Source organism: Micromys minutus (genome assembly GCF_963924665.1).
Source record: "Micromys minutus genome assembly, chromosome: 28".
NCBI classification, from domain to species: domain Eukaryota; kingdom Metazoa; phylum Chordata; class Mammalia; order Rodentia; family Muridae; genus Micromys; species Micromys minutus.
Window position 1 is genome coordinate 33,587,955 of NC_137963.1, and position 13,136 is coordinate 33,601,090.

General features: G+C 43.8%; 1 protein-coding gene across 1 annotated transcript; it reads left to right on the plus strand.

The window, feature by feature from the left end:
- Positions 1–434: 434 nt before the first annotated feature.
- Positions 435–8,953, plus strand: ALDOB (aldolase, fructose-bisphosphate B; the record flags this gene model as incomplete). The annotated part of the gene is made up of 8 exons (XM_080940248.1): positions 435–546; positions 1,446–1,657; positions 2,696–2,750; positions 4,201–4,361; positions 6,300–6,383; positions 7,047–7,221; positions 7,609–7,808; positions 8,858–8,953. The coding sequence occupies 8 exons, from the start codon at positions 435–437 to the stop codon at positions 8,951–8,953; spliced, it is 1,095 nt and encodes a 364-aa protein (XP_080796374.1).
- Between the last annotated feature and the right edge of the window lie 4,183 nt (positions 8,954–13,136).

Here is a 13,136-nt window from a genome sequence, read left to right on the forward strand (position 1 = left end):
GACTAATCTGCTGTACTAGAGACTAACAAGAAAGTGGGGGTGTAGTTGTGAACCACTGGGAATACTCTCCAAGCACCCAAACTTCACAGGACAGAGAGCCCATTACTGAAGTTCTTTCCATTGGACAGATTTTAATGGTTCAGCCTCAGCATCAGTGATCCCAAAGATCTCCCCGGAAGTCTTCTATTTAGGGCTACTATGAGTATTTGACATCTTACCTTTATCCTGAGCATCTGGCATCTTATCCATCATGAATAACCACCCTTACTCAGGTGAAGGAGACACAACAGGGATTGTTGGAAATGGGCTGGAAGTGTCAACGGGACTCATCTAGCCTGTCTGCCCATTTTAACTGTCCTGGCCACTGATCCATCAGAGAAACCCACAACTGGGTGTGCAGTCATCCTGCATTCTTTTCTTTTAGATCTGCTATCATGGCTCACCGATTTCCAGCCCTCACCTCAGAGCAGAAGAAGGAGCTCTCCGAAATTGCCCAGCGTATTGTTGCCAATGGGAAGGGCATTCTGGCTGCAGATGAGTCTGTGGGTGAGTGTAAGGAAGTTATGCCACACAAGAGCACGCCGTGTTTGTACCCTGGAGAAGGCAACTTGATTATCTGTCTCCTTCCTCTCGGAACAAGTGAAGGCTTATGTACTTAGTGAGTGTGGACAGATCTTTAGAAAACTAGAGCATGAGTAAGAAGATTCTAGAATACCAAAGGAAGAAACCTGGGCCCTCCAGATTAGGAATTCAGCACGTAGAAGTCAGAATTACAATAACCAAGGAGAAATCCATAGCTGTCAGTTCTTTATAACTGTATATCGTGACCAGGGTATTGAGAATTTCCCTGAAGGGAAACAGAAAATGAGCCAGATTTGTCATGCGGAACAGAACCAGGTAGTGAGCTCTGCCTTATCCCAGTTTAGACCTGCTGCTAAGGAGAAGTCAGTTTAGGCTAAACCTAGTCTAGGGAGGCACCTACACTAGGGCAGGGCTTGTGACCGAGGAAGTCACAGGATGCACAGGGCAGAGCTAGAAGTCTTGCAAAGTCCACATTAAAATTGTTAAGAGATAAAGAGCCTGTCCATTCCCTCCTTCCTCCACATGGGTATCCAGTGAAATTTAGGAAAGGAGGGGAGGGGAGGGAAGTTAAGGGGAGGGAAGGAAAGAGGAGAGAAGGGGGCTTGAGGGCCTTTCGCATTCAAAGAGTCTTCATGTCCACCTTATTCCTACATAGCAGCTGGTATATTTCCCAGTCATCACTTAGAGCAACGACTGTCTCCTTTGAAGACCAAAAGCCACACAGGAACTTTGAAGATCTGGTTTTAAAAGGAAGGTGAAGGGGTGCTTGCTTCTCACCCCATGAGAAACATTGAGTGTGGGGAAAGATATCAGGATAGCACTGGCTTGTCTCTGCTCATGCTGCCTTTGGCCGGTCTTCCTAGGCACCATGGGAAATCGCCTACAAAGGATAAAGGTGGAAAACACTGAGGAGAATCGAAGGCAGTTCCGAGAGCTCCTTTTTTCTGTGGACAATTCCATCAGCCAGAGCATCGGTGGAGTGATTCTTTTCCATGAGACCCTCTATCAGAAGGACAGCCAGGGAAAACTGTTCAGAAACATTCTCAAGGAGAAGGGAATTGTGGTGGGCATCAAGGTGAATACTCCGGTTTCGATTTCACTTGGGCTTTTCCTATCGCACTCCCAGAACCCTGGATAGCACAAGGTCCGAACTCAACCGCACACCTCTATTTTTCAACCCTTAACATCCTCTTCCCCAGATGGAGACCTGGGTCCTCTCCAGATTTCTATTCCAGGGCTCTTTTCAACCAGGGGTTTTTGTCTTCTTAGTTTGTTTGTTTTGCTAGGAATGTTTCTGCATACCCATTTCCTCATTTTCCCTTTTTGTATTCAATTGGATATTTTATTTATTTACATTTCAAATGTTATCTCCTTTGCAAACCCCCATCCAATCCCCCCTTTACCTGCTTCTATGAGGGTGCTCCCCCACACAGCCACTCCCTCCTCACCATCTTAGCATTCCTTTACACTGGGGCATCAAGCCTTCATAGGATGAAGGGCTTCTCCTCCCAACTGATTCCCTTCAGCTCCTTCGGTCCTTCCCCTAACTCCTCCATTGGGGTCCCTGCGATCAGCCCAATGCTTGGCTTCAAGCATTCACATTTGTATTGGTCAGGATTGCTTGAGTGTCTGCTTCATGCATGACATAAGGAAGAAACCTGGTTTCTACCCTGTAGTTTCTCAGTCAACAGTAGTTTTAAAGCACTTGTCCAGTCTTCCTGAGTCTTCGATACAGCATGCAGTTCTCCAGTGAACCCGAGCATGAACTGAATACACATCTGCAAGCATGACTTAATCCATCACACAAAATACAGAGGCAGATTTAACTCCTCTCCTAACTTTAGAGAGTTGGAATGAAAAGTGGAGCCCGTGGGGTGCCGCTGAAAAACCGACTACCTACTTAATCTCTTATCTCCGGTCTGAACCCCGCTCCTGGAGGCAGCAGATGCTCAGTAAAGGGCTGACGCTATTCCTTAGCTTCTGCCTGGAGCTGAAAGAATGTGCCTCCCCACGGAGACTCAGAGGCTTTCCTTAATTGACTTCCTTTGAAAGAAGAGAATTCCATCTCACTCCCGCCCGACCCTTTTAAACCAGTTCATTGTTTTATCCACAGTTGGACCAAGGAGGTGCCCCGCTAGCCGGAACAAACAAAGAGACCACCATTCAAGGTAAGAACAATGTCTCCCTAGGAGACAAAGAATGCCCTGTTGGGTAGAGTTGAAGGCAAGTGTAGGAAGGTAGGAGAGGTGAGTGAAAATCAGTTCTAACACCAGTCAATATGGCTGCATGTTTATATCCTTCTCCCTGCTCCTCCAAACACTCCCTGGGGCTGGAGATGGAACCCAGGGGCTTTCCAATATCACTAGACAAAAACTAACACTGAGCAACATGCCCAGCCCAGACTGCCAGCCTCCCTCCCTCCCTCCTTTTTTCCCTTCCTCCTTCCCTCCTTCCCTCCCTCTTTTCCTTTCTCTCTCCCTCCGTTCCCTCTTCTTTCCCTTACTCCATTTCTTCTTCTTTTTCTTGTGCCCACTGCAGATTGAACCCAGGGCCTTCAGTATACTGAGCAATCGCTCTACAACTAAACTTTACCCCTAATATATATTTTTTTCTTTTTATGGTATGTATGTGTGCAAGCACGTGAGTGTGCACTCGTGCCTTTACCATACTGTGTGTGTGTGTGTGTGTAGGTCAGAAGACAACTTAGTTCTTTCCTTCTAGCATGTGAGTTCTGGGGCTCAAACTCAGTTCAGCACTGGCAGCAAGCGTCCTTACTGCACCTTTTTTAGGGTTCCTGAGACAGTCTCACTCTGTCTGGAACTCACAGAAACCCACCCCTGACTCAGTCTTCAGAGTATTGGATTATGGGAATAAACTAGAATACTCAGCTTTGTGGGTACTGGATACTGAACCCAAGGCTTCACACACACGGGGCAGCACCCTGTCACTGAGCTACATGCCCAACCTATCAATCCCACCTCTTCCATTTAACAACTGTGTGACCCTGGGACAATTCTTAGTTCTAACACAATAAAATGGGTGACAATACCTTCTCTGCAGACTAGTTACAGACTATTTTAAACACTGTAATTATATCTAGTGCTTACCTCAGTATGTTGCCCACAAAAGACACACTGTACCTGGAAACACTATTTTTACAGACAATTCCAGGGGTGGTAGAGTGGAAAAACCTCAGGTTTGGGGGCCAGTTTAGATCCTTTTTCCATAACATGCTAAACAAATCTTTTTGAAAGATATCCGATGTCCAAGAAGTTAGTCCCGCCTGTCAGGTTAGCTCAGCAGAATCTGAATCTCACCTGTCACTTTCCACTTGTTCCAGTTTATGGTCATGACATTTAAACACCACCGATTGCACATTTATGAGGACTGGTTTTGACTGTGTCCACTAGCTTTTACTTAGAGTACCTCAAATAGGTCAAACCCAGGGTCATTATATCTGGGCCTTCTGGCTCCATCCTGGGATTAGTGCTTATTTGTTTGGGCATTCTTAGTTCTCAGACATGAACCATTGGAAAAGTTCTTTGCTTAATGAGAAACCCCACGGACTAGGCACAGGGTACAAAGAAGCCCCTCCCCTCTTTCTGTTGTGACTCGCAGGGCTCGATGGCCTCTCTGAACGCTGTGCTCAGTACAAGAAAGATGGAGTCGACTTTGGGAAGTGGCGTGCTGTGCTGAGGATCTCTGACCAGTGTCCCTCCAGCCTTGCTATCCAAGAAAATGCCAACGCTCTGGCTCGCTATGCCAGCATCTGTCAGCAGGTGCTCTTCCTTCTCCCTGAACACAGACCATTCCTTCCTTCAGACGCTTGCTTTCCAATCTCACTACAATCAGGCATAATCTTGGACATAAAATTAGACACACCAAAGACACACACACATGCACGCACACACACACACACACACACACACACACACACACACACACACGCCAGTAGGAATCCTATTAACCTATGATTTCAGTGTTAGTGCTATCAGCTTGTGCCCTCTATCACTGTTCTATAAGCCAAATCATAAAAATATCAGGAGGGGCAACATTTGGGATATAAATAAATAAAATAAAGGATCCTGAAATATATATACATATATGTATATTCACACACACATATCAGAGCAGAATACAGTTTTTTTCAGTTATTTTTTCTTAGAAATTTCTTTTTAAAAAAGAGAGACATATGTATAGATTTTTAAAAGCATTTTGGTATAAAACTATATGAATATATTTTTGTCAGTACTTGATTTTTTTTTAAAGGTTTGATAGTATGCGTTGAAATCTTACTAGCTACCATAAGCATAAAGTACATGAAAAACAAAATGTTACATGGGAATAGTCAAAGTTTTCTTGGTGTGCAAAGATTAAACAATGATTTTTAAATACCAAAAATTGCCACAAGGTTATCTTCTTAGCTCTTGAGTTATTTGTCGTTTAAGGTCTAGGTGTCCCCCACTCTGAGAGGGTAAATACAAACTTTTAATGAAGTCCAGCTCAGCTTCAAAAGAAAAAAGGCCCTAGAGCAGCAGTTCTCAACTTTCCTAATGTTGCAACGCTTTAATACAATTCCTCATGTTGTGCTGACCCCCGTTATTTTGCCTCTCCATAACTGTCACTTTGCTACTGTTATGAACCCTAATGCAAACATCTGATGTACAGGATGTCTTATACATGAGCCCTGAAGGGGTTAGGACCCACAGCTTGAGAAGCATTGCTCTAGAAGCAGGAAATCTGTTTGTTTATCCTTCATGTCCCAGAGAAGATCCTTCTAGATCCCCAGCTAGAGGGTGGTGAATTGGAACTAGTATCGGCCATAGCTCGTTTCCCATAGGATGATGACTGGATGCGGACATTCCCAGCCAACATGCACTGAAATATTTCTGTGTTAGAGCTAAAGTTGATTTGTAACTGTGGATATTTTGTTAAGGTTACTGGAGCTGTGGGTACCTGGAAATTTCCAGCAAGAACTGTAAACTCTCCATTGATTTACAGTAGAGGTTTTTTTTTTTTTTTTTTTTTTTTTACTGTTAAACTTGGTGGTTTGAAAAGATAGCCCCTAGTTTCTTAGATAGCCAGAATGATCTGTAGTTAGAATAAGATATAGAAATTAAGTGTTCGCATTTTTATTGGATATTTTATTTATTTATATTTCCTGGTTTCCCCTCCACAAACCCCCTCTCCCATCCCTTCTTCCTCTGCTTCTATGAGGATGCTCCCCCACCCACCAACCCACGCCCACTTCACCACCCTGGCATTCCCCTACACTGGGGTAATGAGCCTTCACAGGACCAAAGACCTTTTTTCCCATTGATGTCAGATAAGGCCATCCTCTGCTACATATGCTGCTGGAGCCATGGGTCCCTCCATGTGTTCTCTTTGGTTGGTGGTTTAGTCCCTAGGAGCTCTGGGAGATCTGGTTGGTTGATACTGTTGTTTTTCCTCTGGGGTTGCATTTTAACATCCATTCCAGAAAAGCGTTGATTTAACTTCGCTCTTGTGTGTGTGTGTGTGTGTGTGTGTGTGTGTGTCTAAGCCACGAGCGCTCACTGGATACTCCATACATTTCTTGTGACCATTGCCAACTAAATCACACAGCATTTCTCTCTAACACCTTCCTTTTCTTTCAGCCACGTCTGTGGGCTGCTTCCTGACAGAGGACACAGTGAGTGTCACTTCATGTGTGTGTCTCCTCCTCTTTCCATTTTCAGAATGGGCTGGTGCCTATTGTTGAGCCCGAGGTGCTTCCTGATGGAGACCATGACCTGGAGCACTGCCAGTATGTTTCTGAGAAGGTGGGCTTGAAACAAAGCTCTTGACTCCTGTTCCAAATGCTTAAGAAAAACTTTCTTAATCACATAAGAGATGGATTTCAGAAATAACCTTTAGTTCAGTACCATTAAGTAGCACAGGAAGGGGAAGAGGTGCCCATCAGCCCTTCACTTTCCAGTGTTTAGTGTCTTGTGGGAATAAGAGTTGGAATTGGCAGTCCTTTTGCCTACTGTGGGACCTGGGGCAAGGAAGGGCGTCCCTTTCAGACCTCAGTTCTGTCAGTACACTGCGAAACCTTGAAAGGTTCACATGAGAAAGTATGAACCATGTTGTTCTCATGGGATTTTCTAAACCAGCCGTAACAGTTTTGAAAGACTGTAATTTTCTTGATAAATCGTAAGAAGGTTTGACAGATGATGACGCTGAACAGGGAAATGGGAGGAGATGAGGGTTGTCTAGATAGTAAAGCCATAACAATTGTTTACACAGAGGAACAACTAGTCGTAGAGATGGGCCCATGTGGTAGGGCTCAATGATATAATTTACAAATACATGGCCCAGAGGAGGCTTGGGGGTCTTAGACATATGGAGATTACTTCATCCTGCACCTTGTAATACAGAAGTGACAGGGTCAGGCGACTCTAAGATTTACTCCAAGTTTCATCATTTGTCCTTTTGTTCTTCAGGTCCTGGCTGCTGTCTATAAGGCTCTCAATGATCATCATGTTTACCTTGAAGGCACCCTGCTAAAGCCAAACATGGTGACTGCCGGACATGCCTGTACCAAGAAGTACACACCAGAGCAGGTGGCTATGGCCACCGTCACAGCTCTCCACAGAACTGTTCCTGCAGCTGTTCCCGGTAATACTTTCTTTCTCCTCAGACTTAAGGTCTTAGCGTTTATCCTTCGGAAGTTAGCCACAAACATCTGTATTGGTGTGGAGCTTGTTTGGATCCTTGAACCAAGATTATCACCTTTTACCTCACAGGCATCCAATGCTTTTATCTCCTCTCACGTGATGCTAAGTATCTTTTTCAGTCTACTTGAAGGCTCACATATGTGCATTTCCTCAACATTTCACTGCCCTCCCTATTAAAGGCCTTCTCTTCTCAGCAAGGGCAAACCGACTTCTGTGACCCGGTCTCACAAAAGTCCAGCGAAGAAAGATTAGGCCATATTGCTTTTAGGCCTATTGCTTGCTTTTTCGAAGCAGGGACTGTATAGTACAATGACCTCTCTCATTACAGGTATCTGCTTTTTGTCTGGAGGCATGAGTGAGGAGGATGCTACGCTTAACCTCAATGCTATCAACCGTTGCCCTCTACCTAGGCCCTGGAAACTAAGCTTTTCCTATGGACGAGCCCTCCAGGCCAGTGCACTGGCTGCCTGGGGCGGCAAGGCTGCAAACAAGAAGGCAACCCAGGAAGCTTTCATGAAGCGGGCCCTGGTAAGAAGTTGCTCTCTCTTACATTCTTCATAGCATTCGCATGTAAGGCCTGACAGATGATGTCAACAAGATATGAAAAAGGGTTTGGGGTTTTCTGCTTTAGTCAGTTGCTAATACGAGAGAAAGAGATTCGCAGTCAAGGTACATCAGCGGAAAGGAGATAAAAAGATCATTCTTCTCATTTGGAAATTGTCACAAGAAAGGACATGGTGAAAACCAGCAATTATATTGTAGGATGACCCAAGGATCACAGGAACAAATAGAAGAGTTTCAAGGAATCACTATAACATATTAGAGAGAAATCAAAGTCAAAGGCCTGAGATTAGCGTGGAGGAGCGTACCAGTGCCCCTCAACAAAAATTTTCAACAAAGAAGATGAAGGTGCTCATTTAGGGATTTTGTTAGGAATTTTAACAGCCGGCTCTAAAGGACTCAGTGGGTTCTTGATGAAAACTAAAAGGAACAGGACACAAAGCACAGAGGTGAAGTACTGGGGGGCTCTTGGAGGAAGTGGGACCGAGATGTTGGGGTTCCGTAGACAATCAAGATGTACTTTTACACATATGAAATTGCTGAGGAATAGATAAAAGCTATTCTACTTAAAAACAAAAGCATTGGGAAAAGACCCAGGAAGGTCTCAGGAGCAACAGGGACCAAGGTGAGTTTGGTCTACGAGTAAATCCTAGGTGTGAAGTAAGCTCTGGGGTGCAGGGTCTCAGGGAACAGAGCAGACGCAGGTGAGTTTCCCTCTGAAGCACTAGCAGAGGGTGGTGTGAATGAATGTGAATTGTTGGTCTTGGAAAGACAGGAAAGCGGGAGCAATGGGCAACGAGTGCCCCCACCTCAAACTTGACAAGCAACCGGAACACTGGGAGAGTAGAGGAGGAGGCACAGAGGGGAGAGGCCCCAACAGCAATATTCAGCAGCAGCATCGCGAACAGTGAAAATAACCCAATGGAAGTGTAGGTGGTTTCAAATGAGCAGCAGAGAGTGTGGAGCAGGAGCTGCAGATCCTTCATTCAGCATTTTCTCTCATGTTTGGTTTTCAGGCCAACTGCCAGGCAGCCCAAGGACAGTATGTTCACACGGGCTCTTCAGGCGCTGCTGCCACCCAGTCGCTCTTCACAGCCTCCTACACCTACTAGATGCTGTCACACACCAGCCAGGCTCCAGTTCTCAATGTTTTGGTTGGAGCCCTGAAGGGCTTCAGTCAGCCCTGGAAATTAGATAACATTTGATTGAACTTCTGAAAGCACAACGTATGCGAATCATAAACACAGGAGGAAACCCGAATCAGCTGTTGAAACAGGAGTATGAGCATGTCACCCAGTAGTCTCTGAACACCTCCCATTCCCCCGTGGTCCAGAACATTCGCTCAAGAAAAGAACAGGCTCTCCAAGGAAAGCCAGTCTTCCATGCGCACAGCCATTACTGAGAAAGCGACTCAGAAGCAGAGGATGGAGAAGGGCACTTTAATAAACACACCAGGGGTTGGTTAGAGAAGAGGCACAGCAACAGAAAAAGAAATAAAAAGTATATGAACCTTCAGTTGGTTCTGTTTCACTTTTCTGCTCTTGTTGATGGATCTTGCATTTCATTGTCTTTGCCTATACCAGATACGGCAGGCGCCGACAGCATCCTCGGCTTCGGATATCTACTACAGTCAAATGGCTGACGGCTCCCTTTAGCTGAATTACACTAGAAACTCTACCAGTTTAAATAACAGTTCTGGTGACTCCGACATGCAGCCATGTTTGAGAACAGCCAGTCTAGACTTCTAGCTTGAGAATATTTGGAAGTACTAAGCTTCAACAGAGAATCATCTCTTCCAAAGTATGGGGTGTAAGGAGTGAGTTGATGTGCCTCTGGCTTGGCACACTCCTCTTCAAGAATCCAGATTTTGTTACATAGAACTACATTGTCCTCTCAAAGTCAGGCTTGTCCCTAGCTGGGCAATAAACAGTGGCTACATAATTTTAGTTTTTGGCTGTCAATATTCAAAGTTAGTTTTTGAAAAAAGAATTAAGAGAATCGTAATCACACGAGAACTTAAACACTAAAACTTTGGACCATACAGAAAGAATAAGTTTCCTGATGGGAATTGGGAAATTAAGTAAATTAAGAAACAGGGGCATAAATATATGATTTTGAGGAATAAGAGACCTCATCCAAGGTTGCTTCTTCTAAGGCAGCCCTGGAATGCAAATAGGAAAGTCAATTTTACTTATTGCGCTCCACCTACATTTGAATATAGTTTCCCTGGACTTGTCAGTACTTTCCTAGAAGCAGCCATACTCCTTTGAGTATTTCAAAACTAACCTTAACGATCAATTCAGGTCATTTAACAAAGGGCTTCTATTTTCAGCTGTATAATGGACACAGAGCTAAGAAGGAAGGTCATGGTAAAGCCGATGGCAATGTTCAATGACTCTTCCATTGGTGTAGAACAGCGTTTCTTACTGCATTCATTTCAGGCAATAAACAAAAGCTTATGCTCAGTATCATGAAGATCGGAGACAAAGATTATCATTTCTTCAGCACTGGCCTTGAGTAAAGTTCTCATTCAGTTAGTCTCAGTGGAGCAAGTGAGGAGTATAGACTTTAGATTTCAGACTTTTTTCAGTCTGTGAAAACAGTAGATTCCACGTATGCAAAGACATGCTGCTGGGAGATTATCAAAAAGGCACATTAAAAAATGACATGCTGGGTGATGGTGGCACATGCCTTTATCCCAGTGCTCAGGAGGCAGAGCAGAGGCGGGTAGATCAATGCGAATTTGAGTTCAGCCTGGTCTATAGAGTGTGCTCTAGGACTGCAACGGCCACACAGAGAAACCATGTCTCAAAGACAAAAATCAAACAAGAAAAAAAATGACACTATGGTGGTATCCAGATGAAAATCCAGAGAATAGAGAGCTAGAAAGAAAATTCAAACAAGGAGCTGAGGTGTTATAAAATCGGTGACAAATTATGACACAGAAGGATTAGGTGGTAAGAGGAAGTGAGACTCTCGGAGGTGGGATTCATGTTGGTAACCCATTGCAATTTGGAATTACAGCCCCGGAACCAGGCGATGTCTTCAAGACATTTTTTTTTGGTGGAATGTACCGCTTTTCATTCAATTTCTTTTGCATTGAAACCATCAGACTTTTCTGCCGTTGTTTTGACAGACTAGAACGTAGGGCTTGGATCATTGACAGTACAGGTTTTAACACGGTGACAAGGACTTTAGTCCTTCCATGTCCTGTCCTATAAGCTTGTGGGTACCACCTTGAGTGACAGACCTCTTCTGCCTAAAAACTATATTAACCTACGTTAGAAGCAAACCTTTTAAATGCTATTAATGGTAAAACACAAAGTTACTGTAACCAGACTTTTATCTTTGGTCAAGATTAGTTTACATTTTCCTGGGGGAGAGGACTTATATAAGTACGTTCCCTAACTACTGACACACCTTTTGTTCTGAAGGGCTGGCTGTACCTACTGAACTCACATTTACACTCATTTCCTGAATCCTGGGTAACATGAAGAGAACAGTTACATGACTTTAACTTCACTTCCTACTGCCTCTCTGATCATCAGATAAATAGATACTAAAATAAAATCTCATTATTAACTTAGAAAGTATGAGAAATTTTTGTCTTTAGGGGAAATAAGATACCCTCATGCCAAACAAGCTTAAACAGTAAAGAAAGACATGGAAGCCCCTGGGTTGGTAAGTGGAGGTATCCGTTGTTAATACAGGAGGCAGTGGCGTTTAAATGAGACTGGAAAGAATCAAGGGAAAGGGACACTGAGACAACAAACCTCCTTTATGCCGGAAAACTCTCTGATTGGTTACTAGAAACGTGTCTGAAGATATAAATACTAAGAGCCAAAAAGCAACTGCATGAGTAGTGGAAGAAATAAACTTAGAGATTTGAAATTTCCCCACGCTGAAGAAGGGAAACAGGGGAAGAGAAGGGGAAAAGCTATAGCAAATTGTAATTTTGGGGAGGTAACTGAAAGAACTTCAAAGACAAGGAGAACCATTAACAATCTAAAGAGACTTATGAAATCTGAATTTCAAACATGGGCCTACATTACACACTACAAAATGATACTATTTTAAATAATTCACACTTTATGTGACAATGAGAACACAAGCTTTCAAAGGGCTACAGACATCATGGGGAAGGCAAGGCTAAAGTCCAAGTCTACAATGGACTATAAGTTTACATGACTTGGATATTTAGGGTCTCATAGCAAGAGGAACAAACTGAGTTCCAGTGCCCTAAGAGGTCATCTAAGGTCTCAAACCCAGTTAGGAAGAGTTAGGCTTTCGAGAGAGATAATTTTAAAATTTATGTGTATGCTAGTTTTGTGTCAACTTGGCATGAGCTAGGGTCATTTGAGGAAAACCTCATTTGAGAAAATGACTCCATCAGATGGCCCAGGGGGCGGGGGACTCACTGCGGTTGGTGCCACCCTGGGCAGCTGGTTCTGGGTGTTAAAAGAGAGCAGGCTGAGTAAGCTACAGAGGGGAGCAAGCCAATGCTCTGCATTCCTCCATGATCTCTCCTTCAGTTTGTGCCTTCAGGTTCCTGCTTGTGTTCCTGCCCTGACTTCCTGTCATGGACTGTAAGCTGTAGGATGAAATAACCCGTTCTCCCTGTTGTTTATGGTGTGGTGTTTCATCACAGCAGTAGAAACCCCAACTACATTCAAGAGCTTTTCCCACTTAGCCATGGGACTATGGACACATTCTACATTTTCATGTATAAACTATGTATTTTTCATGTCGTTGAGAGAATTAACAAGACAGTACATCTGAACAAGCTCACAACCCATTACTCACAGTTCTAAAATAACTGTTCTAAAAACATTGAGCTTTCATATAAGTTTGCAGGAATTTACTTGGTTGAAAAATTGAGCCGAGGCTGTCGGTCATCATTGATGAAATAAAGGTATTAACGTGTTTAAGGCACTGCCAAGACCCTGTGGAAAGTTGCGTAATAAATGGTGCTAGCATTGCATTTTCTCCACAAGATCTGTCCATAGAATAAATTAGTTTATCTAAGCTTCCAGTGAAAGCACACTTTGCCTTAAGACAGCTTCTCCTCCTCCTCCCTTCCTTCCTCCTCCTCCTCCTTCTTTTTTAATTGAGAGGAGCTCTAAGAAGCCTCATCATTATTTGAGACCCTGACCTAGGAACCACTGGTATAAAATACACTGTGATGATCTAGGGCAGGTGTACTTAATAGGCAGGGCAGTTTTAAAAATTATTTTGTGTGTTTGAGATTATGTGGCTGCCAAGTGGAAATGTGGAAGTCAGATTGTTCTCTCTCCT